We start from the raw sequence: 27743 nt of genomic DNA, 5'->3' as shown, positions 1-27743 counted from the left end.
CACAAAAAGAAATTATATATATATATATATATATATATATATATATATATATATATATATATATATTCATGGCTTATATTATAGAATATATACAGTATATGTCTCCTGCCTTAGCTCACCTAGGTTAGTACTGTATCATTTGGTTGTTAATATCCTTTTTAAGAATGTTTGATAGGGCTTCTTTTATAGCTACAGTCACATCCAAATTTTTTTATTTCTAGTATCAAATAAAAAATATTTTTCAAAAAAAATGATGCTGTTCTTTCTTTAATAGTTTTAGTATTTGCATTATGCAATGTTTTTAGGCAGCTGTCATTTGTGTGTGTTCTAGCTCTGCTATTTCACATAATGGCTCACCCCGACACACTGACTAATGAAAGTCAGGAAGGGACTTAATTAGCGTTGTAATAAATAATCAATTAAGTGTGGTGCCAGAGTAGAGAAAGTCACCCAAAATAATGTTGAAACAAAATCTAAAAAAAAACCAATACAAAATACTAAAATACATTGCTATCCACAGATCTGTAAATATTATTTTCCAGTTCGACTATTCTTTTCATGCAATGTACCTCCTTACTGCAGATTATACTGGTGCTTTTAATAAACGAGTAATTATTCAGTCTTTTGCACAAGAACATGAACATCCGCTACTGCCTCCCACCGAATCCTAAAATGATTCAACCATACAATTTATCCACAGTCAGCTTTTTGCCCCCATATTTTTTCATGACTGCAAATTTGCTTTGCTCGACAAAAGTCACTGGATGATTGAATCTCTCATTGAGGATTACCATGTTTACATTACTTATTGTTGCTAAAGCCATTTGTGCTCCACCAGGGAGTGGATTGTCCCTTAACAAACACGACAGAATTGTCTAAAGACGGCTATTAATGTATTCTCTACTAGTTAAATCAAACAGAAAACAATTATTGAGGTCAATGCTGCCCCTCCCACGCCATCTGCTGTGGAACATATTAGTATATACAGTGACAGTCTCACCGGCACTTAAGATAATTTAATGGTGTATTTTTCCCCAAGAAGTTCTGTAGCTATTCAGGTATTAAAGTTGCACTGCAGTTCTTTTATGAGGACAAATGAAAGTCAGGGTCGGACTAGCAATGACGAGACAGCCCTGGCACTTTAAGGCCAGCGAGTGCCCAGTGCGGCTGACATGTGTGCCACATGCCATATTTGTATGGTGGACTGGCAGATCAAGTGAGCGTGTAGCCTGTTGGCCGGTCCAGACCTAATTTAAGTGTCATACTTCAACCACACCAGTGAAGTGATGTGCAGGCCATTGTAGGGCCTCAGAGGATCATTGGGTCCGTAGTCTTCTTCTGTATACACACACCCCAAGGGGCAATATAGCTCCTTCCATCCCTCCAAAGGAGGATTGGATCTTCTTGCTCCCCCCAGTCTTCATGGGGATCTGGGAGCCAAAAACAATGCCAGATTAAGTAGTTTTGGGCCATGGAGCAATTATACAAGGATGCCCCTTGATCTGGATTTTCTGGCTTTTCAACCTGTATTTTTCTATTTTTTTCTGCTTCCTGTCTACCCATTGCTATCTTTTTTTCCTTCTGTTCCATTCTTTCCTCCTCTTTGGAAATTTCTTCTCCCCTTTTATCTTGCTTGTCAGACTTTTACATTTCCATCCTCTTTCTAATAGACACAGACACAGTACTCACCACACCCCCCCCACTTCCCTCATGCATGTTCCATGTGGCCTACCACCCCACCACCGAATTGCTGTCCAATCAGGTCTCCTGGTGCGCGGCATTCTTCCTCCTTTACTCACTGTGTGCCGAGAAGTGATGTCATTTCCAGGCGCCTAGTCTCAGTGAGGGAGGAGGATTGCCGCACGTGATGGGACCCCATTGGATTGCTGCTTCATGGAACAAGTAAGAAGTATGGACCCATCAGAACACCAGGCCCAGGAGCAAAAGGTGCAGCGCCCCTCAGAACGCTGGGGCCCCGGAGCAAATGCTGTGCGCTCCACCATAATGCTTCCCTGGCCAAAAGGTCAACCCACATACCCCACCACAAGACCCCAGGTACACTGAGGTGTTTTCAGAGGATACAGGCTCTGTGAACATACTCAATCTAGTGCACAATAGCAAAAAGGTGTAGCGTGGAGGGGTGGAAAAAGTGCCATTAAGGCCCCAGCCGTTATTTTATTGTTAATTTTAATTAATTATATTAATGTCTAATAACACCCAGAGCCTCAAGACTCACTGAATCGGATATCATCGCTTTAAAGATACGCAAAGCCTGGTAACCATCACATACAGATACTCCACGGACAGCCACAGCACATATAACCTGCACTGCGTCGACAATGTGTAGTCTAATAGAGTGGGAGGAGACACGGCTCGCAGGTCTGCCACACTGATGCTCTATAGGCTAAAGAGCTTCTTCCGTGTGTCTGCGGCTCCGCCCCTCAGAGGACGAGGCTGGGGGAGTGCTGTAGCTGGATAGCAGATAGCTGCCTACCCGTGCGTGGATTCGGTCTGCTTATACGTGGAATACTGATTCATCTCTCCGATAAGTAACAAGAGTGCAGAGCTGATGAGGTCCCATAGTTATCACTGGGGCAGAAGGAAAGACTGATGATCGGCCTCTGTGGGCTCGTTCTGTCTGTAGATCTGTGCTTCGTGTGTTAATATAGGAGTGGATATTCCTGCTGAGAATTCGCATATATATATTGGTCATGGCGGCGCCAAAACTCATCTGTGTCCCACTGTTGTCACTTCTTGCTGTCCTGGTGGCTTATTGGTACCGCCATGTGGATGATAACAGCCTTCAGAACCGACTGGACACCGTGCTGTCATCACTCCTTAGGGCTGAGCAGAAGGTTGGACTGAATGCTGATCGACCCCCTCGCATCGCAATAGGTACAGTGTAATAATAATGTATATCATCTCATATATATATATATATATGTGTGTGTGTGTTAAATGTGGAAGCTGACCACTGAACCAAGGGTAGGAAGTTACACCCACATCACCAGATTTGGTAAATTGTAAAGGCTTATGGACACTTTGTTTTATTGTATTATTATATAAACAGATTTATTTTAAATGTTTATTTTCCTATTTTTTATGAACCTGCAACAGTAAACCACGTTTACTTTACTTTGAAACTTTTAGTATAAGTAGTTTGTATCGTCGTGGAGCGCAAGCACCTGCCACTATAAAGCGACCAGGTGTGTGCATGTGTATATGTATGTATGTATATATAATATATATACTGTATTTGCCCGTGGGCCACACATGACAAATTTAATGTATCGTTTAAGGTATATTTTAGCTGATTTACTTTATAAATTTGGGACACTGAAAATCCACGTTACCTTACTGTGGGTAGGGGGCTCTGGGTAATAGTAGGTTGTAAAAGCTAAATGTTAAATGTAACCTTCTGGTGACCTTCCAAAATAATGCACACAAGTATACAATACATTTAAATCTCACAAAAGAGTGGGCCATGTCGGCATCCTTACTTCTTGTCAGAATCCCCCTAAAGCCCAATCTTATCCAAGTTTCTTTTAATACATTAAGACCTATACCATCTCTTTGATACCTTGTATACATCATATTGCCATTCTTTGTTATTATGTTGTAAGATCATATGTTTTAATATATTCATATGACATCCCAAATTATGCTAGACTTTTTTTTAAACAGATTTCTTAGGAATGACAAGGTTTCTGAACCAGTAGCCTAAAACATATATCTTGTTATGTTTTATTGCCCCAGTCTTCCTTTATAGCTTTCTTCCCAAGGGACATTATACGCATGTTAAATCTGCTACATAAACAATGTTAAAGTTCATGTGAATGCAAACCTGTCAAAACATCACCCTTACAAATGGTTGTGTCAATTCACAATGCACACATATACAGAATGTCATCAGTAGGAAATACATTGTGTAGTATATGATGAACCATTTCTAAATGGTTATTAACAAAAAAATATTAATGCTTTTTGTGTCATTTTTTTAATTGTTTAAGAATTTATGGTATCCAAATACGGTTATTCTATCAGTAACACACAAAAGTCTGATGGGATAATCTTAGTAGAATGACTAAAGATTCTTGCACTTTTCGATACTTTTCTCCATTTCCGTCTTTTTCAACCAAATACCACCAGGGGAGGTTTAACATAATGGCAGGGGGGCAATTGTCTCTAGAGCTGTCTTAAGTTTTTTCATCTTTCATTTAGAGTTCCACCTAGGCAAATTTGGTTCGGATCTAGGAGCCAGCTTTTTTTCTTCCCTAATCATGTTTTTATTCTCATATGTTACCCAACCTAGCACTTGGGGTTTGTTGAGCCTTGCCATACACGAACATGCATTTACACATGCTAACATCTTATGCTCACAAACACACTACAGTAACACACGCTAACATTTTATGCTCACGCACACTAATGCTAATAACATACACTAATACACTCACAATATGCCAACATACACACTCACACTAATACAAACAATACCATACACGCTAGCACCACACTCTTATACACATGCACACACACACTGGCTAACACTATACATATACACATTGAATCTAGCCCTGCAATATAGTAGTCATACTGACACTATACATTCACAGACACACTGACTCTGCCACGGTGCTGCCTTCTTCTTCCATCGTCATTCCGGCACACTGTGCTTTCCTGCAGGTGCATGTGAAGTGCATGGCTACCTGGCGCCCGGGGTTTGTCAAGCTATGGACTATGCAACTTGGCTGGACTTTCCACCTGGCAGAATGCCATTAGCTTCCGAATTGTATATGGAAGTGACCCCATCAGATATACCACATAGTGTACATGTATCAACGGTTGAAACCCTTTGCTCTCGGGGTGGTTATGGTCAGAACACCCCCAGAACAAAGGTTCTGAGAAAATGCACTGGAGGATTTTAGTTTTTAAAGTGGTGTAAAATGTATTTGTTAGGTTAAGAGGACAACCATAATACTTCCCCTTGAGCACTGCATTTGAATGTCATATGACAAGGATGTGTAGACAATCTGTATGACGATCATGGGACCTCTAGCTGAATTTGTATAAGCTTAGAGGAAAAATGGGCACTGAGACATGGTAAATTAGTCCAGCCTATAATGACACTGCATGTTTTATTAAAAGGTGACAAACCTTATACTCTACTGTCCCTTTGATAAGCACGTAGGTTTAACTCTTTCTGCACCAGTAAATATCGCAGAATTTCCCTGCTCGACTGCAGTAAGATTGTTCAGTGGCTGTGTCATTATGAAGAATTGTGTTCACACAACAATATCCTGAAAACCCTCAAATATCCGTTTGTTCCACCACTTTATTTCACCTGCAAATATAAAAATATTTGGTGATTATTTAATCTTCTCTTCTGTGAGCCACATGAGTTCTGTTTTCCCACATATGTATGTATCTACGAATATTAGGTATTATTACCTTTTATTAATCTCCAACAAATTACACAGAGCCGTGCTTGCCATCTAGCCTCATGCTGGTTTATACAAAGTTCCTGGCAGGAGGGCTGGATGAGGGCTGGAAACATTCACACCAAGGTGCAAGCTTAGGTCATTGGACCAACAAAACAGCGGCTCAAAAAACGGGCAACACATTCCACACACACTAACTACTCTTGGCCAATTCACACAGAAAGGTGCCATTCATGGTATAAACCCTGTCTAAAGAAGGCCTTTTAACTTGAGACCTCCCAATGGAGGAGAATTAAAGAGAAAAACAAGCTTGTGATAGTGGCTAAAAATCTTCAAATCCGACCAGTCCAAGGGGCAATTGCCCCTTTCCCTCCCTGACTACTTCAGACATAAGTGTGACAATGTTTAAGTAGGTTTAGGCAACAAATATAATAATTATTAAAATAAAGAATTATTTACAAGTTGCCAAAATCATCAACAAATGCCCAGCTTGCTGTAATACCTTTGTGCATTTTTGAGTTTAGTATAAAATGTTGTCAACAGGCAAGTGGCAAAAGATAAACCGCTTATGGATGCAATAACCAGGAAAACCTGTTGTGGCAGCCATTCTGGTTTGAAATGCAGCCAGCACCTGAGGTCTTTCTAAAACCTTTTGTACACATATTGCTGGGAGTGCAAGGGTCAGATGCAGTGGCATCTCCAGCTTTCATATTTAGGGGGGGCACATGGGGGGCCAGGGACCAAAGTAGGGGGGCCAATTATAAAACGGTACATATACACTATATATATATATATATATATATATATATATATACACACACACACACGTTAGATGTGCATTTTTAACTACATAATATGCACTTATCTCTTTGAAGTAAAGACTGTGATTAAAATATGATTTCAAAATAACAGCTAAAGTGACAGTTATTTTTCATTCTCTAATATGAGCCCCTGCTGACAATATATATAAATATTAGACCCTGCTGCAGATATATAGAAATATTACACCCTGCTTCCGATATATATTAATATTAACCCCTGCTGCGGATATATATTAATATTAGCCCCTGCTGCAGATACATACTTATATTATACCCTGCTGCCGATATACATAGAAATTATACCCTGCTGCCAACATATATTAATATTAGCCCCTACTGCCGATATATATTAGTCCCTGCAGCCAATATATATAAATATTAGCCCCTGCAGCCAATATTTATTGATAATAGGCCCTGCAGCCAATATATATTAATATTAGCCCCTGCTGCCGATTATATATAAATATTAGTCCCAGCTTCCGATATATATATTAATATTAGCCCCTGCAGCCAATATATATTAATATTAGACCCTGCTGCCAATATATTTGCCACACTGACTGCAGATCAGGGGAAGACTGTGAGAGTCAGTGCAGTGTACCCTCCTTCTGACTGCACCGTGACATTGAGAGGTCCTCTCCCCTGTAATCATCCCCAGAGTCCCTTTGTCCCCTCATTCACTAAACCATACCGCTCTTTTACTTACACCCTGTAGTTCAGGTATAGATCAAATAAACAACACATGGAAACAGCACATGCAACTGAATGAGATTAAAAAAAAAAAACCTGTATTTGCAGGTATAAATAAATAATGTATGGAAACATAGCAGATACAGATCAACAGAATTTGACACACTATTTGACATCCAAACAACTATAAATCATTCTTTTTTATCACATTATTAAAATCCCAGAAATCAAAAAATTTAAAAGGCCCAAATAAATTAAGGAGATTAGACATAATGGAAACTTCAACAAAACTTTTAGCCATTAATGCATCACAACCATCTTAGCGCTGCGTCACCAAATGAACACCTCATCACAGATAACACAATACATACAGCTGCATATAACTAAGCTGAGTACCACTTGGTCTGTGAAGGCCTGTGAAACCAAAGGGGAATAGCGTCCTGTATACTGTAATCAAGAATTGCGTTTCACAAACTCTGAACCAACATCTAACTTTTAATAATATATTCAGATTGAAATAACACAAAACCTTTACTTTTCCTCTGATTTCTAGGCCTAGAAAGTTTTGTCCTCTGAAGTGACCACAAAATCTGGATAAATAAAAATTACAAAGTTCTATTTAACCCTCTACAGCAAGTAAAGTGCCAGGAAACAGATGACCAAACTCATATCAGGACAGGCTCTGCCACACTGACACCCAAACACATACAGCAGGACAGGCTCTGCTGCCACATGGACCCCCACATCAGGATGGGATAACCATATAAAATGCCTTCCACATTGCTTTGCTGTTTGTGTGTATTGACCCTTGTGTATTTGTGCCCCCCCAGCCACCCCCCTATGTGCATTTTTGCAATACACCCTTGTGTATTGATTTATTTGATGCCCCCAGCCAGCCCCCCCTCCCTTGTGTATTGATTTATTTGATGCCCCCAGCCAGCCCCCTCCCTTGTGTATTGATTTATTTGATGCCCCCAGCCAGCCCCCCTCCCTTGTGTATTGATGCACCAACCCCTTGTACTGGTTAATATAATGGCCCCCATACCCATGTGTATTAACCCCCCCCCCCCGTTTGTGTATTGATATATGTGACATCCTTCTAACCACCCTGATGTGTAATTATGTCCCCAGCCACCATCTTTTTGTATTATTTAATTTTCCCAATGCAGCCCCCCCTTGTTAATGTCCCTCCTTCTGTCACCTCCACTATTTATTTAAAATAAAATACTTTTTTTGCTGGCCTTCATTCTTCCACTGTAACACAGCAGACTGCTCTTCTCCCTGTCAGGCAGTGACAAGCAACTGTTCCGTAAGAGCCCGCCCCCTTCAAAGGGGCGGGGCGAAGAGCCTCAGTCAGTGGTCAATGGTATAGCGTTTCAATTGGGGGGGCACACTGGGGGGCACAGCATAATGTAGGGGGGGGCATGGCCCCCCCTGGCGACGTCACTGGTCAGATGTGATAAACCACCTCACCCCCAGAAGCCTGTTTCTGCACGGAACACATCCAAATGCAAGCAATGACAATGTTAATGTTACAGTATCTTGTTTCTTAGCTCATGTGCAGACGTAATGTGTGCGGCAAATACTTTAGTAGCCTTGCAAACAAACAGCTCACATTATAGTAGCTTGGTAGTTCTTTAATGTGTACTTGGTTGCTGAACAAAAAAACAAACAAAAAAAACACAGCTTTAAGGGATGCTGCAGCTCACCTTCTCTTATATGGTCCAGTTTTTCTCTAAGGCAGCCAATTGCTGGCAGGCAAGCAATTCTGTTGAAACGAATGAGAGCAATAGCTGCTCACAAATGCGCGGATGGCCTCATTAGACCCCCTCGAACTGTTGCACAAGGTTGCGCTGTTGAGGCTACTACAATGAGGGGATGCATGGATGGGAAAGGCATAAAGACCCAGGGCTGGTTAAGGCCTGAGTCTTTACATCAGACTAGATGGGTCACATTCTATGTTAAGCCACTTTTGCCATCAGGGCTGGCCCTACCATGGAGCAGAGTGGGGCAATTTCCCCAGGCGGCACTTTTGACTTTTGAAGAGGCGGCCCCAAGCGGAGGAGAGAGTTTTCGCTTACCAAGTTGTCAGTACCCACTCGGTGCCCCTCTCTCTCCTCTGCGAGCCCTCTAGCTCGGTCTCGGTGCCGGCTTGTAATGCTGAGCGCCGGAAAATGACGTCCCTTCCGAGGCTCAGCAGTAAAGCAGCGCGCACCGTGGCAGAGCAGGGAGACTCGCTGCAGGACTGCTGAAAGGTAAGTACAAAGGGGGGGGGTAGATGATGGGGAGGGAGAAGAAGGGTAGATAATGGCGTCGGCGAAGTTTAAAATGTCGCCCCCCCCCTGGTGTAATCTTCAGTACACAACAGGGAGGGAGGAAACGTTTCTGACATGAACCGATTTACATGCAGAAAAATTTATTGAAGTCTGTGTAAAATGGACTTGTTGATATGCATTAAAAAAATATTATTTTATTACTTGCAATGCTTTCCTTTGTCATTGTGCACTTCTCAACATACCCAAATTCATGCAAATTGCACATTTGGTTTAGGTACAAAGTCCGATACTATCTTTGTGTTATTTGTTTAAAACCCAAGACAAGAGATACATTAGTAGCGTGACCAAAACATTTCTGGATTTTTCTGTTTGGATGTTTGTACTTTATAGATGTGCTCATTGGCTGAACATTTGTTTCTCTTGGCACCACTATGTAGGTTTAGCAGTGCTTCCTCGGAGCTACGTAGCCTGGAGATGATTCTTTTTTATAAAAATCTTATGATTTAGTATTATCATAGTTAAAATCCCTGCATAGACAAATGTTACTTTAGTTAAGGCTAGCATCAGGTTCCGACAATTAAGGGTTTTCACAGTAATAGCGTACATGTTTAAAAAGTGGTGTTATCCCCCTATCCACCAATAGAAAAACATATTTCTCCTTTAGAGCATAAAATACAGAGCTGTTGGCATTGACAACCGCCCCTTTATAGTTTTCTCATAAACTTCCTTCATATGCTTGCTGACCTTGAGGCCTTTAAGGAATTCTCTTGTTATGGTATTTTCAAAGAAAAAACAGCTGAGTAGACATGCAGCGCACATGAAAAATGTGTAGAAATGGCATCCTTTAACCCCTTAATGACAATTGCCGGTCCTGGCACGGCACGGAAAAGCATGTGCTTTACGACAATTGACGTGCCAGGACCGGCACGTCTTTAAACGGGTGCAGAAAGCGATCTACTATCGCTTTCTGCACCCAAAAAGCGTTGCTGAATGCCTCGACCTCGAGGCATTCAGCAACGCCGCGATCGGCACGAAGGGGCCATCTCTGGCCCCTCCACGGGGCGTCAACATCCGCCATACTTTGTATGGCGGCGGACGCCCGTTTTAAAAGCGTTTAGGAGGCGATCGACGATCGCCTCCTAAACTTAAATGGTGTCGCTGGAATGCCTCGATCAGGAGGCATCCAGCGACACCAAACACTAACCTTTTGATGGGCTGTGACCGCTCCGGAGAGCGGTCACAGCCGCAGCTGCCGGCAATCTTCGCCATCAAGGAAGATGGCCGCCGTCCTGTAACAGGAACCACAAATTTTAAAAGTTCGCTAGATAGTCCAGACCATCTAGAGAACTTTGGCTCCACTTGCAGGTTGAATACAGGTACTGCATTCACCATGCAAGTCAATGGAGCCCAGCTTTCTAATCACAGTGTGATTAGTAAAAATAAATTAAAAAATAAAATAAAATTAATAATAATTAGAAAAAAATAGTAAAAAAACAGTAAAATGTAAAAATCATTTCCCACTGATGTCACTATCAGGGGAACCTCCAAGTTGAAAAAAAATGTTAAATTTTTTTTTAAAAAAAATAAAAAATATATATATATAAAAAATATATTTTTGTGAGCAAGTCCTAAAATTAGCATATTAGCTTAAAACAATTCTCGCATGGAAAGAGTTAAAATACTGGCATATTAAATGCCCGTGGGGTGTCTACTTTTAAAAAATGTATGATTTGATGGGGTAAATTGAATGGGCCAGGTTCAACAACGTCCCAATTAACACGGGGGGGAGGATGGCCACACATCTAATTTCCAATTAGAAAAATGCACACGTACCAAATGTGGCCTTTTAGTTCCCCCCAAAAATGACACACCCATGCATGTGGGGTATCACTGCACTCAGGAGATGTTGCTGAACACATTATGGGGTGTCGTGTGACAGCGGCATATACCAGGAGCTGTAAATTCATACATAAAGTAGGTGTGTGGGGGAAAAATACACACACAAAAATATTACTGCAAACTTTGAAAAAATGCTGGTGGTAAAATATGTGCATGCAAAGAGTTAAAATACCAGCATTTAAAATACCCTGTGGTGTCTAGTTTTGAAAAATATATGGTTTTGTTGGGCACACTGAAATGGCCCGGCTCAAAGATGTACCAAATAGGGCATGGGCAGTGGATCCCAAATGCCAAAGTTCAACATTGAAAAAAGCGCATGCCCCAAATGTGGCCCTTTTGCCCCAAAACAGCCAGGCAAAATCATTCATGTGAGGTATCGCTGTACTCAGGAGATGTTGCTGAACACATATTGGGGTGTTTTGTGATAGTGACATATACGAGAACATTTTAATTCATACCTGAATTAAAATGTGTGTGGAAAACCAAATGCAAAAAATGACTACCACAAAGTTTGACAAAGACTGGTGGTAGATATGGTGCATGGAAAGAGTTAAAATACTAGCATTTGAAATACCCTGGGGTGTCTAGTTTTCAAAAATATATGGGTTTATTGGGCACACTGAAATGGCCCGGCTCAAAGATGTACCAAATAGGGCATGGGCAGTGGATCCCCAAATGCCAAAGTTCAACATTGAAAAATGCGCATGCCCCAAATGTGGCCCTTTTGCCCCCAAACAGCCAGGCAAAATCATTCATGTGGGGTATCGCTGCGCTCAGGAGATGTTGCTGAACACATATTGGGGTGTTTTGTGATAGTGACATAAACTAGAACATTTTAATTCATACCTGAAGTAAAATGTGTATGACAAAACAAATGCAAAAAAATGACTACCATAAAGTTTGACAAAGACTGGTGGTAGATATGGTGCATGGAAAGAGTTAAAATACTAGCATTTGGAATACCCTGGGCTGTCTAGTTTTCAAAAATATATGACTTGATGGGGTAAATTGCATTGGCCGGGTTCAAAGATACCCGAAATGGCACATGGGGGGAAGAATTACCAGATTTGGAAAAAATGGCTTTGAAATAGCAAAACGCTACCTGTACTTATTGCCCCATAATGGGTAGAAAAAAGCAAAAAAACATAAAAACATTGGGTATTTCTAAACTCAGGACAAATAGTAGAATCTATTTAGCAGGTTTTTTCATTACCTTTTATAGATGAGTAAAAGATTTTTCAACTAAAAGTTAGAAACAGTCATTTTTTTCTAAATTTTTCACCATATTTTATAATTTTTTTAATAGTAAATAATATGATACAATCAAAACAATGTCATCTAAAGAAAGCCCTTCTTGTCCTGAAAAAAACAATATCTAATGTGCGTGGGTTCAGTAAACGGGAAAGAAGAAAATTACAGCTAAACACAAGCAGCGCAGAAATGTTAAAAAGGCCATTGTCACAAAGGGTACAAAAAGTAAAATCAGCCTTTGTCTCGAAGGGGTTAAAATACAAAATGTTATTGATCTTCATGCATCCATAAGAACAGGACAGAGAATCAGTGTCTTGCGCGTTTCGCTCATATGGGCTTAATCATAGACAAATGATTCTCATATGGGAACAATATTTAAAATACAATTCAACCAATCGGCATTGAAATCATCCAACAGACTTAATTGCTTACACATGATACAATTAAAGTAAAAGCATAATCGGAAATAAACAGAAAATAAAGATTTAATCAACACTGAAATATATATATATATATATATATATATATATATATATATATATATATATATATATACCACACAGACAGACATAAAAATGTCCATACATGTAGTATATAAATTAAAATCATAGTTATAGATCATGAACCTTAAGTAAAAATGTATATGAATACAAGGTGGACACATACAAAAGAAGTAATAAGTTACTCAAAGGAATTCATGATTATAATAAATATTTACAATTATTCAAATGATTTTACCACTCATTAATGACTTTAATAATAAATATCTGAATTTATCATAAATTAATAACAAAACTGAAGTGTAATATAAATTAATAAAATTCTAACAAATATTAAAGTAATTTCAATTTAAAAATATGGTCTTTTCACCTTGGCTACCAAAAGAAAAGTGGTTAATGTAAGTGAAAAATATGAAAATCTATTTAGTAACTTTTTCTATTGGTGGAACGACCACTCATGCTTTTTTAATCTTATTTATGACTCTTTTACATACACATTCAATATTCCCAGCATCCCTATATGCAGAGTGTTTGTGTTCCAAACTGGCTAGCGCAGGGCTTGACAGATTTGTTGTGAATCTAGGCGCCAGCTAAAAAAGTTAGGAGCAGGTCAGTGCTGGTTTTTTTGTTTTTTTTTAAACTCTTTCAATGCTGATGTTCCATTGGAGCACAGCATTGACTGATATTTAGTCCCCACATGCTTTTGGGGACAAATGTCAACCCCTGCAATGCCACGAATGTGTCATACACAATTGTGGCATTGAAGGGGTTAACGCTGCACTGTCGCTCTCATGGAGCGATTGGGCAGCAGGGGAGGGTTGGGACTGAAGAACCCTCTCCCCTGTCCCTGAAACTGCCTCTGGCAGCTGGGATGCAATTGCTGGTCTATAGGCCAGCCATTGCAGGGGGAGTCTCTTTGATGACTGCTATAGGCTTCCATGCCTACAGGAGTCATCAAAGGGCTTGTGGGGGCTCATTTGTGCTGTTGCTGGTCTGCCTGAAAACACGATTGCTGGTTTTCCTGCAACCGCGTTTTCAGCCTACAGGATCACTCCGTGGGAGTGATCTCAGGCTCGGGGGCGGGCTCTGAGTAGCAGCGCCCCCGCGTGGTGACGCAGGGGCAATTTTTTGTAGATGTAAGAGGCTGACAAACACCTAGGCGCCAGGACAAAATTCTCTGTCGCCATGGCGACCTGGCGCCTGGGATTTGTGGAGCCCTGGGCTAGTGTGCCACTTGCTTGGATGAGTTGCAGCTTTGGTCATGAAAATCCTTTTACTGGGCTGTAATGTAAAATTTATATATTTTTTTTTTCATGGCAAATTAGAATCTTGGGCAATCATTTTGAATTTCATTGTCCTGACTATTGTCTGTTTTTTATGATTTCTATGTGTGTTGAATTTGTGGGTAGATATGCAGCTTGCTAACATCATAACATTGTAATGACAAAAACAAGTTCACGGGGCACATCTTATTCAATTGCTGGTTACCAAAGGCTTATTCAGGTACTTTGCCAAGATATCTGAGCCTATTGTTGATGCTCAGTAGATCTGAACTTCGGAGCTTTTATTTGACCACTGTTGTTTCTTTCAGTTTAAAGTTTCTCACAACCAGTTTTCAACTTTATTTCTATGGTCAGGTTTCGGAGGTTGTCTGGATATCATTGTAGATGGTGTAGCGTTACTGCAGGAAGCGGCCATCGAACCCAGCTATAACCCCATCCACCACAACTTTATTGACTCCGAGACCCAATTAGCTGAAAGCTTTGCCTATTTCTTCCCACCCGGAGCAGCTTCTGAGTAAGTAATCCCTATAAATAAAGTCTTATCTCTATTTTTGCAACAGTTTTTTTTTTTTCCAGTTGCTGAGGACCTCCATTCTAAAAATCATTAACTAAAACTGTAATTAATTAGTCAGTTGCTCCTTACAGCTCTAGTTGAATTTCACAACCCATTCAAATGTTTATCAATCAAGGTTTATTACAGAAAATTACGTCCAGCTAGTGACAAAGGTTATGCCCGACGTTCTTTATTTTATTATGAGGAAACACCTAGTTGAATGGACAAGAAATATGTAGAAAAAAAAAAAAGAGTTGGGGGAAGAAATGGAAGAGAGAACGAAAGAGAGAAAAAAAACTTATTTATTTATTTTTATAACGTAGAAGAATAAGTTCAAGGATAAGTTTTTGCCTGCAAAATTGTCTCCAGAATATGATTAGGAATGATTCTGTTAAGATTTTGAGTGTAAGGATACAGTAGACATAATGATTTTAAGAATTTTCTAAGAATAAGTGGAGTCCTTTTTAGTTTCTATGTGATATACTATTATTTTTATGATTTTTCACAGAACAATTACATTTATTTAGATAGCGCCAGCAGATTCCATAGTGCTGGTTACAGTGGCGACTCTAGAAACAATATATAGGGGGGGCACACAAGATACCACAGTCAAACTGGGGGGGCATTCATAATTTCCAAAAGTAATGTGCTATGGAATTATACTTTTGTTATTGGGCTAAAATAATACTTGATCATTCAACATGGGAAGCCTGAAGCCACAATTGAGTGCGACTAATCCTTGAAATAAATATTACACACAATAAATAACTTTTTTTATTGCGACTTTATTCCAAATTCGGCAGGGGGCAACAGGGGGGGCAAGGATTAACCTAGGCCTTGCCCCCCTGTAGCGACGCCACTGGCTGGTTATAATGATTATGTTTAATATTTTCTTTGTTTCTTAAACAGGAGGTTTGTGTCCAATGAGACCTTGTTCAAGAGGTTGGTGGATGCTTCCAAAAGGCTTTCAGAAATGCGTTGGGCTCTCGGAGGGAATGCACCAGTCATGGCTAATCGCTTAGCTGCAGAAGGATGTGACGTTTTACTTGGTGGCCGACTTAGTCCAGAGGAAACTGGTGTTTTGTCCGAACGTGTCACAGGTGAGCTTTTGTGTTACTTTTTTGGACCTGATTGATGGGGTGCTGAAAAAGCTTCTTGGTTCAGAATAAGAGGAAGACAAGTATTTTCATTATTTTCTTCAAAATGTTTTACCAAACTCAAATAGCAATGTTGCAAAAATATCTTTATATGACTCCTTTAGTTGGGGTAGCTTGATAAGAAGAAAAAAATAAAAAACACAATTGTTGTGCGATTCAAACTCAGTGTGACCTGTATATATCCTTTTTTATTTTTTCGGTGCATAAACAGTTCTCACTACATCATATTATTGCTTGTTAAACCTGCTTGCCAGATAATAGTTTCTCCTTTTTCAGTGGCTGGTGAGTCTATAGAAAATGCTGACATTCATCTGATTATGGAGTATCCAACAGGAGCCAGATGGGGAAACCATGTTTCACGAAGGGCCAACAGGTCATTATAAATTATATATTTTTTTTTGTCTCAAGCACGTATTTTAAGTGCATAGGAATATTTTTTTCTCTTAATTGAAAATGTTTCAAACTTTAGACAGAATAGTAAATCTGTGGTCCAAGGCACCATGCAGCCCTACCAACTAATAATGTGTATTAAAGTATATTGCAAGTACATGAAGTATGCATTAGTTACCTAGCACTGGTGCTAAGGAGCTGTGTTGAAATACCCCCTATGCCAGTATTGCTTGAAGCAGCCAGTAACTGGTAGGACATTGCTTCAGTTTAAGCCCTTAAGGACAACCAGTTGTCCTTAAACCCATTAACGACAATGTATTGCGAGCCTGTACATGGACAGGCTTTGACGTGAAGGGGTTAAATTGGTGAGAATACTTCCTGGGCATGCATATAATGGTTCTTCTTAGATCCCATCCCATTCACTTCTCCGTGCTGGAGCAGGGTTGTTGGCATGTATGTGTGTAGTGTTCCGCTGCATGCATCTCCCACAAAGGAACATAGCTGAGGGTGCGGAAAGAGTCAAAATGCATAGGGGAGATTTCAATGAATCCTAGAATGTTAATTTAAGGGTTCCACACTGCTATTATATGCTTTATAAAGTGCATATGATGTCTGGAGTGTCCCTTTAACATTGTGACTTAGTAGAAGTGATCTTTCTTTTCCATGATGTCCGCTTTAGATGGTGATGTGTTTCATGTGTGATAATGCACAATAATAATTTAATCATTTTCAATTTCCTTTTCATCAAAAGACCATTACAGATATTACAGTATGTTTAAGAATCCATTTTATTAAATTAAGCAAGAATGTTAATAATGTATATACCTTTATCAGATACATAGTCCATAGTGATTCCCACAACCCCATGCTTGACTCCCTGGAAGACTTTAAAGAACATTTGGAAGACTTTCAACCAGATCTTCTTGTCATTGGTGGGTTGCAGATGATGGACAGTTTTCCCTTTAAACCAGGTGAGTCCAAGGATTTTTTCCCCCCACAAAATCCTAACCATGTTATATCTGTAATGGATATAATTTGAGTGTTAAGTACTTTTTTGCATTCCATTCAAACACTGAAGGTAAATGTTTTCTGAAGGCTAGCACGTCGTATTTGGGTTCCAACCCTACCTCAATCCCCAATTGCAGATCACGTAAAGGGGAACTTATTAAGTCTTATCATCAAGATCCCGATCCCCCATTAAGGCCGCAAAGTAAGCCACATTAGTAGCAATTGACATTTTATGACTTCTGTTTTATTTTTATGTATTGTGTAGGTCAGCGTGAAGCCAGACTGAAGGCACTTCAAGAACTATTGCTATCTATGGACCAAAGCGTAGGCTCTCACTTTGAAATGGCCTCGTTTGTTGAGCAGGGTCTCATGAAGGACCTGCTTGAATATGTCATACCTTACTCTGACTCCTTGGGAATGAATGAGCAAGAGCTTCCTAACCTTCTTAGCCTCATAAAGGGTGGCAACATCACAGTTCTTTCAGACCCATATCCCAGAGTTGCCTCAATTCTTGACCAAATGCGTGAGCTCTACCATCTTCTCAGATCACAAGACCTGAAAGAAGGCCAGCGGCAGTTAACTCGTCTCCATGTACACACCTTGGCATTTCAAGCCATGATGGTTACCAGGGGATCCATGTGGAAAAATACAATGTCTGCTACTGCAAAGGCATCCCTAACTGCTAACCGCCATGTATGTGGCTCCACTCATATTGACACCCGTAAAGCCAAACTCATTATGGATGACTCTTTCTCAGTAAGCCGTGAAGTCGGCAGCCAAAGGATACCCTTTAAGGAGAGTCGCCCAGTGTCATGCTGGGAAGAAGATGATTATGAAATATGCCTAGCTCCTGTCTTAGTATGTACAGAAGTTTTCCAGACAGCAGGTGGAGGAGACAATATCTCTGCGGCTGGACTTGTGCTCCAAATTTGATCCATCATAAAATATGATCTACATTCCATGTGCAGAAGACATTAAAAAGGTTTCCTATAAGAAAGAAATGGTAAAAGTATAAGGAGTAGTAAAGGCTTTGACTGACGTGACTTGAGGCACATTCCCTTTTTCCCTTTTTTTCCATGAAAATGCAATTAATGTGAATTACACCTATGTAGACCTTTGATATTTTAAGTATTCTGTTTTTAAATTTTATTTTTATTGTTCGGAAACTGTTTTTGTTCTCGTGTAGACATTCCATCATTTGTGTGCTACATCACCTGCTAAGCCTGGAAAACATATTTAGGACCATTGCACACTTCTGACTGCTCATTCCTTCAAATGTATTTTATTAGCGGTTCATTACTTTGGCCTTTTAACTTTTAAACATTATGGTAACATACACTCAGACTTTTATTTGAATATCTTTTTATTTTACAATTTGTGGCTGGTACATTATGGGGGCTGCGATGGCCATAAGAAATGAGAGATCAACTGAATAAAATTTTTCATGACCATTGACTTAGGCTTTTTATTTATTTGTTTAATTGTTTTTCATTTTAGAGTGTCCTTCATGGGTTCATTTATTCTTAATGCCAAAAACTCAATTTAAATGGGAGGTCCTCTAAATGTATTTTTAATATATTACAAGTAATACAAAATGGTGGGAAATCCCCATCTATACCTCCCCTCAATTGCTCTCTTGAGTCTTCTTCTTTACATTATTGTCCACATAGATTACTGGTTTAAGATCGTAGGAGATGTAGTTTAACTTCACTTGGAGAGTTGCTTGAGCCACTGCTCAAGATGTCTAAATCAAAACTGCAGCTGCACGCACATAAGGAAAAGCTACAGCTAAGGTGAGGTATTGAGGTAGCGAAGTGTTTTTGGTAGAATACGGTGTTGGGGTGAGTTTGCTGTCGTGTTAGAGGGAGAGTATATGTGTGTGAACTAGTATGTATGGATCATGGAGTGCAAGGGACCACTCAGTTGTACCTGCTACCCAAAGGAATTCGGTATAATTATGCATCAGGGGAAAGGTAAAAGAAAAAACCCAGAGAACCAAAAGAAATGAGAAGCACTGTAGCAGCTACCAACTTCAGAGAGTAGTACCTGCTACCCTGAGCAAGAAGGTACCAGCGCTCTTCTGATGGCCATCCAGGTGCTGTAAAGGGAAAAAAGGGATTCTTCAGACCAGGCCACCTTCTTCCAGGCTCCATGGTCCAGCACTTGTGCTCATGGTAAGCACTTTTGGCAGTGGACAGGTGTCTGCACGGGCACCCTGACTAGCCTGCAGCTGCGCAGCCCCATAGGCGACGAATTGCAATGCGCTTTGTGTTCTGACACCGTTCTATCAGAACCAGCATTAACTTTTTCAGCTATTTGAGCCACAGTAGCTTATCTGTCGGATTTGACCACACGGGCCAGCCTTCGCCAACCTCATGTGCATCAATGAGCATTGGCCGCTCATGACCCTGTTGCTGGTTAAGTGCTTTTCCTTCCTTGGACAACTTTTGATAGGTACTTATGAGTAAATCATGACACTGACCACTTCCCATTTTCCTGCTTCTAACACATCAACTTTGAGGATTAAATGTTTACTTGCTGCCTGATATATCCCACCCACTGACAGGTGCCATGATAACAAGATTAGCAGTATTATTCGCTTCACCTGGCAGTGGTCATTATGGATTTAGCACACTAGCAGGGAATGGGTTAATAAAATGGTGGCAACATGTCTGTGAGAGGAAATGCTTTAACTGATAACACAATTTGCAAGCACAGGCAAGAATTCCTGTCTACTATTAACCCCTCCAGTTCTAGGGATTTGTCATTTTTACCATATATTTATTGAACCATGGTTTCCCCTTTTCCACATTTGATAAACCTGCACAAATTATACATCATTTTGTTCAGGAGAAGTAGGGCCTTCTTTTAAAATCATAGAAATACATAATACATATTTATCATTGATAATAGATACAAAAATATATACTAAAATAGAAATTAAATCTTGCATAACCCCTTAACAACCAATGACAGGCCTGGTTTGTCATGGCATTAAAAAAGCTTGGAAAGCAATCTAAGATGTCGATCACACTGATCAGCAAGCAGGGCTAGAAAGGCCCTGCTGAGGCTCTCCTGTCATGATGTGAACTTAAAGCAGGTGTTAACAGTGACACCTACCAGAAGGGAATGCCTGATCCTGCTCACATTCCTTTATTTGTACATTGTAAAAGGGATCAGGCTTTTTTTCACCAGCATGCTGGTACTTTTATTTCTTATTTACAGGACACATTATCCATATGTTAAGTTTACTTCAATTATCAGAAATAGATTGCATGTAGAAATTACAACCTAGCCTAAGTAGGCGGTGATAATCTGATCATGCTAAAATGTATAAAAACATGCATCATTCAGACCCTTGTTTGTGCATACTAGAGATCGGAAGTATTTGGGGAAGAAAAAAAAGTTTGAAAGTGTGTTAAGAACTGTGATTAACACAAAAGCTTCTAAAAGAAACCATGAGTGAGTATCTTTGTTACAACATCGGATAATTTTAGTTCCTGCACAGCAAAGGCAACGCAGCACATTTCAGAAATATAAGAGCAATATGCATTTCTGCCTCAAGGGGGCGCTGTCATTTTCAAAAAGGAAAAGGAACCAAAAACAGTAGCTTATTGTCCTGCTTAAAACCCCCAGCAGAGGAGGAAGAAAGTCCTGTTTTTGGAGAGTTTGGGCTCCTGAGCATTTGTGAGGAGAGTGAAGAGATCACATTGATTTAACTATGCATATACAGAACAAGCAGGAGATATCTGGTGTTCTAAATTTATAATAAAGTGAGTTAACCCCGTAACTTACCTGCAAATACAGTAAAAAAAAAAACCCTTCCTTATAGTCTCTATTACATGTAACCATTTTTTTAATAGTTTGGTAGGAAACCACTTAAAAGAATACAAATACAGGGGATATGGCAATGTCAGGGGGTTTAATATACATAGATATACTGTCAAAATTACTTTATTACAATGCAATACAAACAACCATAAAATATCAACACCTATAGAAACATACATGTTCTAAATAAGGCTATATTTTATAAAATATGCCATTTTTTTTTTCATTGCATGAAAGTTCTTCAAGGAATACAAAATCAATTTTGTTAGGATAAGGGAGAATCTTTAATCTTCAGCAGCAGACCTGTTAGATATGGGTCTTCTGCCCAGTTTACCTGTGCACTTAGAACGAATCTCTAAAATACAAACACAGAGATTGTTTGTGTTAATCTATTACATATTATGGAGATGCAACAGTTAATTGATGAAATAACACACTTTAAGGTGAAATCTACAAGTACAATACACAATTTAAAAAATGGACTGAACACTGTCTTAAAGGACAGGACTCCCACAGTGGCCTGGGGAGACAATGGCTTTGAAACCCTTAAGAGCGAATCTATTGGTCGCCGGCAGGGGGCTCCTCTGGCATTAATCTATGAAAACTAGCTGTCCTTCATTAGTTGATGCCAGAGGAGCCCCCTGCTGGCAACCAATATAGTCTCTCCTACAGTCCTTTAAAGTACTAGAGGCAAAGCTGCTGCTAATTGTTAGTGTTAACCCTGTATTAACCCCGGCACCCAAGTCTAATGAAAATACTGTCCATTCTAAGTTATTTCTAAATAGCATAAGAACATGGTGTTTTCCCCTTCACTACCACATATTTTTGTCACAGCAATATTCCCTGTGTGATTTAGTGAGATCTTAAAGACAATTTGTCAGGTTTTTAGCCATTTCATCATATACAATGCCACCCCTGCTTACCCCCATAACACCTTACATCACCTAGTGTAAACATGAAAGGATTTGTATGGGGAAGTATTTATTGCAGTCATACCTGTAAAATCTCCTGAATAATGATCACTTTGTTTGCAACACTTTCCATGTTCTCCCTGCCTAGAACTTGAGCCTTCATTTCCAGATCATGAAGTCTATTCTTTTTTTCTTCACAAGATTTTACTTGTTTGAAAAGATCCTGTTGTTTAATCCGGATTTCTGGAGTGAGGATAATTGTTTAGTTGCTGCAAAAAGTATTTTTTCTTTAAAAACCATACTCAAAGGAACGTTGTAGGGAATTTTAAAAATTTCTTACAGGGCTAGATAGGATGGAAATTGTTCCTCCTATTTTATATATTTTTTTCTCTATTTATTACATTTAACTTTATAAATAGCACACTCATCTACCCAAAATGTAGAGGATTCAAAAGGCTGGAGCATTCTACACTCGATAGAGGGAATATCTTAAAAGTATCTAAGGTATGTTCACAGGATTATTTATATAAACAAAAAATAAATAAAAAAATACAACCAAAAAACAAATGTATACTTACCCATTCTTCGTTGGCATATGTGAGCGAGCTTCTCTTCCAACTGTCTGTTGCTCTGGGGTATAAAGGGAAAAGATCATCCACTTGTGCCACCCTTAAATGTCTGAGGCGGATTAAAAATCAATATATATGTCTTTACTTATGCAACTATACTAGCAAGAAGACGTGAAGAGGCAGGGTAATGAGACAAACGGGTTACTTTAAGTTCTTGCGTTGGGGGGGGGGGGTCAGAGAATTTTTGCCTTGGATGTCATTTGGAACCCTGATAGATATATGTATAGTTTTTGCCAGAAGTGGACTGGCTGTTCCAAAATGTTTCAAAGACTTTGAATGGCCTGGTGCACAGTGGGGTCATGTACCGAGATGTCCTGTAACCCTGTGGTAAAGGAAGGGCTCCAAGCAAGAGTGTAAGGTGTGAAAGAGTGAGGAGACTTTTTAGTGCAAGTGGTAGTGTTTGTGTGTGTATGTGTTACTGTGAGTGCATGCAAGCTAGTTACATGGGGTTGACAGCAGGTAAAAACCATCTGTCCTATTCAGTCTTTCTTTAACTTGCTGTAATACCCAGAAACTTACTGGGTACTTGGTCTTGGTTGAGGACACCCTTTTTCATTTCTCATGCATAAGTACCGTGAATTCCCTCACTGTATTAAATATATACATTTTGTAACTTTAACACACACACACAAGATATATTCCCCTTATGTTCTTAACAGTATGCAGTCCAGCAATTTAGAACATCTACTCACTGTCTGGACAGCCTGAATCTTCTGACAAGTATCCATACAATGTGCTATGACTGCCTTTATGGAACTGTGAAATGTAAAATGAGAAATATATATATATATTTATGTAATATGGATGGGTGAATTTGTCATGAAACCACACAATAAGAAGTATGCATTCAATTTATTTATGTTTTGTTTAATATTTCTACACTCACCAATTTTGTGTGGAGTCTTTCTGCAGGACAGTCAGTATAGCACTGCAAGACTGCATTCTAAATATTGAGAAACAAACATTAGCAGATAATTTGATGGCACCTATTGCTATGTACTAAAATATATACTTGCATTATTGTTTTGGTGGGACCAGGTGTCCTACAATATGCATGAACACATGAAAAGGAGCAAGGTTTACTAGTAGACCTGCCTTCTGCAGTCCTGGATTAAGATTTTCTGGGACCTCAAGAAGGCACATGCACTCAAAGCACACACACACACACATATATATATATATATATATATATATATATATATATATATATATATATATATATATATATATATATATATATATATATATATATATATATAAACACACACAAAAATCTCCTAACCTTATGACCTCTCTTTTGCTTACATGTAGGGAAAGCTGCTTCAATTGTACTGCGAGAAACACATAACATGAACTGGGTGAAGGCTGGTTGCAGTAGCCTGCACTGTTCAGCTACTGCTTTTGAGAGGTTGGTGCATCAGCAGACTATACACAGAGGACCTGGGCTCCTGGTCAGATATGTATTTACCATCTGCACTGGCCTTGGACCGAGCTAAAGCAGTGCCCCTAGCCACCGCTCTACAGTCCCTGGATTAAAATGCTTGCCGTTACAGCACTTGGCTTAGTTCCACAGGGTCCGAGTCAAAAAATAGCCTGCCCCCCCCCTCAACATGTCCCACAGTCCCACCTCTGCCCCTCACCTGCTTATCAATGCCATCCTAACCCCAAAGCAGCCTGCCAACGCCATCTTTGCATCTAGCTTATTAGTGTCCCCAAACAGCTGGTCTGTGCCATCATCACCACCAAACAGCTGGTCTGTGTCATCATTGCCCCGCTCCAACATACACTCTGGCACACATACTGTATGTTAACACACTTACACAAAAACTTACTCACACTCATTCCCTCTCACACCAATGATATATATATATATATATATATATATAAATATACACATCCATGCCAACACACAGATTCATTCTCACACACACACACACACACACACACACATTTCTACATAGACATTCATGCCCACATACACACTTATGCCCACACCCCTGAACTCTCCTGGGTCTGGTTTTCACACACACTGTGCAAGCAGCCACATGACATGACCCTGCTGCATTCCTGTCTCCCTGTGCTGGTTCACGGTCCAGATCAGAAGTGCCCTTTCTGTACAATTTTAAAGCGGCGCGCGGAGACAGGAACAAGAAGGCGCAGGGGGTCAACCGGGCCCACTAGATAGTTAGGCCACTGTCCCTCACCTATTATGGGAACTCTGCAATAACTTCTAAGTGGCTAATTAAAGAGCTAGCACAGTTCCCAGAATAAGTGTAAGAACTTCTCAAACTGCTGTAACCAACCTCAATTTTAATCTTCACAGCATTGATGGTTAAGTGGTTTTACAGTTCTCACGGCATATGTTGTCATGACATGGTCATTTCTAGGTGAGAACGCTCATTATGCAACTAAATTTAGTAGGAAGCATTGAATCTACATCAATATGTAAAAATATATTTGTATTCTTTATAGTTTAGTTATCTCATTTTTGTTATTAGATGTTAAACAGTACCATTCCTATAGATTGTCTCTTTACAGTCTATCTAATGTGTGTAACCCATACCTATAAAAAGGATTGCATTATCTAAAACCTATATGTATTAACTAAAAAACCTAAAATCACGATTGACTGACCTTGCAAGAGCCAATTCTTTGTTCCTTATTGAACACACCTCCTGTTCTAGTGGAAGGTGAGCCATTTTTAGACTGAAGAGAGAGAAAAATACAATTTTGAAATTTGCAATAAAGATTAACTCAGTACAGATATTGATCTCAGACACCACTAAGTCAATCAAAATATATGAATTCATGACATATATATATATTATGAAACAGACATATACAAGATTGGGTGATGGAGGAAAGAGGAATACACTAACAAGAGATTTACGCTACTGTTTACGACTAGAAAGCATTTATTGCAGGTTACAGGTATATCTTTGCAATGATCATTGGCTCTGTAAGTATATGTAAGGTAACGGCCTATCTCTGAATGCGAGGAAGAATGCTGTTCATAATGCAAAGAGAGGTCAGGGAGTGAAGAAGTTCTACTCACCAGCAAACTCCCTCTTAAACGAAAACACCACTATGCTCTTTTGCAGAAAAGCTGGTTCATCACCACCATCTACCACCCGCAGGGATCATGCGTTTTAAGCTTATCCAAACCTACAGCTTTATATGTTATATACGGGAGCACATTCTGGCCTAGGTTGATGAGGCCACGGGTGGCAGATCTGGAGGGGTATATATACACATCTCTTGGATGAATTTTAAATTGAAAAGAATACATAGTTGAACTGTATTGGATTCAACGCGGCTAACTTTACTCAGCGCTTCACTTATCAAATAGCAAAAAGGTGTATTTCTCACCTTACATTAAGTGAACTATCGATGTGTTCTTTAGGAAGTGATCCTGAAATAAAGGTGAAAATGATTAGTGCAGGAATTGGTGCACCAACCCCATTCACTCAAGTAATTAAAATTGAAAGTGGCAAGAAAAGTTCAAAAGGCTAGTAGCATCTCTGGAAAACAACTCTATTAATTGCTGGATGAACTGCATGGTGCAGGGGCAGCTGGAATCTAGACGACTTGCAGGGTTTGGGTTTTTGCTTATTTAATATAAACACTTGCATGTCCAGATCCCCTCACTTTGCTGGGTGCCGGGATCATCATCATCATTAACATTCATCTTAAACAGATTAAAACTAGGATATTTAAGGTAAAAGCATAAACAACTGGTAAAACTACTCTAAAAGAAAGAGCTGCACCATTTTCATAAGATTACATATTGTGATTTTGTTTCCAAAAAAAAAAAAGGTAAAAAAATAGATTTTTTTTTACCTCTACAATGAATACATCATCGTTGCCTAAATAAAAACCATAAGATCTCAGACCTCAAGCTCAACTCATTCTGGAACACTAGTCCAGTAACTAGAGGCTTGTTGCCTCATATTTTCGGGAACCTAGCTACACCCCTGGTAATCACTTTAATAATATCAAAGACCATTGTGTTCCCCCAAATTACTTCTATGTACTTACTTATTTGAAGATCTGTCCTCATATCTGTTAACTGTTGTTTTATTTGTTTTCTAAGCCTACAGATTAAAGAAATCCAAATCTCAAAAACAGTACGTTTCCTCATATGCAAAAAGTTGGTTAAACTAAAACGTTAATTTTTTTGTTGCAAGCCTTGTCTTAACCTTAATATGCCACAAACACATCCAAATTTATTTTGATGTGTTGTCCCATCTATCACAGTGCTCTTATATGCACAAAGGTTTACTGAGAGGGCAAGCCCAGGGACTTTCTCCTAGAAGCATGGCCCACTGACTTTTTCTAGGACACTAGCGTGATGGTTGGTCAACTACTGCATCTTTACTCAACCAATAGGTAAAGAACGTTCATAGTCAAAGTCCGCATACAACATGGATTACATAAAACCACAATTAAATCCAAAATAAGCAAATTGGCATCAGAAAAAAAAATAGTATTCTTACTGCAAAAGCTGCATACATGACCCAGAGAGTTGAGAAGAATCAGGTTTTTCCTGTGGACCAGCAAGGGTACTGCCAAGGCTGCTGTGTAGACATTTTTCACTTGCTTTGTGGAGCCGGGACATTTGTGGGATATTTTGCCTATTATGATAAGAACAAGATGACAAGAATTCCTCTAAACATAGAACTGTTGTAGAGGGCTAGCAATCAATTGCCACACGTGGGGCATGGTACCCACACCCTGGCAACAAATAAAGAGAAACGCCAGTGGAAAACACCATAAAAGTATGTGTAGGTTACTAAGGTGGTACGGAGGTGACAAACGATAAAACGAAAACAGTGGGCATATAGACAGAAGTGAGAGAAAAAAACAAATGTTTTATTATTTATTGTTTTATATTGTGCCATCATATTCCATAGCTCTGTACGCTTTAGTTTTAATTAATAACAACTGCAGTCATCAAATGCATATGACAGTTGAGAAGTTCCTTTCATTTAGATACAAGATAAGACCAGGGACTAAGGAAAGTATTCAGAGGTTGGGCAGACCGGATGAGCCGAATGGTTCATCTGCCGTCACTTTCTATGTTTGTATGTTTTTGTGGAGTGC

General features: G+C 39.5%; 1 protein-coding gene across 1 annotated transcript; it reads left to right on the top strand.

The window, feature by feature from the left end:
* Nucleotides 1-2711: 2711 nt before the first annotated feature.
* Nucleotides 2712-18202, top strand: LOC149273782 (ADP-dependent glucokinase-like). Its single transcript, XM_089506001.1, has 6 exons — nt 2712-2895; nt 14516-14675; nt 15624-15814; nt 16148-16244; nt 17096-17232; nt 17535-18202. Exons 1-6 carry the CDS (start codon nt 2712-2714, stop codon nt 18200-18202), a joined length of 1437 nt encoding a protein of 478 aa, XP_089362127.1.
* The last annotated feature ends 9541 nt before the right edge of the window (nt 18203-27743 follow it).

Source organism: Sceloporus occidentalis, unplaced genomic scaffold (assembly GCF_023333645.1).
Source record: "Sceloporus occidentalis isolate IW3139 unplaced genomic scaffold, rSceOcc1.0.p SCAF_360, whole genome shotgun sequence".
In the NCBI taxonomy this organism is placed as follows: domain Eukaryota; kingdom Metazoa; phylum Chordata; class Lepidosauria; order Squamata; family Phrynosomatidae; genus Sceloporus; species Sceloporus occidentalis.
Note: the sequence above shows the minus strand (reverse complement) of the source record. Positions and strands in the feature narration are given on the sequence as shown.

Bases quoted from the DNA above. Each gene is read 5' to 3' on its own strand.
- LOC149273782 (XM_089506001.1), top strand. From the start codon at position 2,712: ATGGCGGCGCCAAAACTCATCTGTGTCCCACTGTTGTCACTTCTTGCT. The intron at 2,896-14,515 runs GTACAGTGTAAT...TTCTATGGTCAG, and splicing joins ACCCCCTCGCATCGCAATAG to GTTTCGGAGGTTGTCTGGAT. The intron at 17,233-17,534 runs GTGAGTCCAAGG...TGTATTGTGTAG, and splicing joins CAGTTTTCCCTTTAAACCAG to GTCAGCGTGAAGCCAGACTG.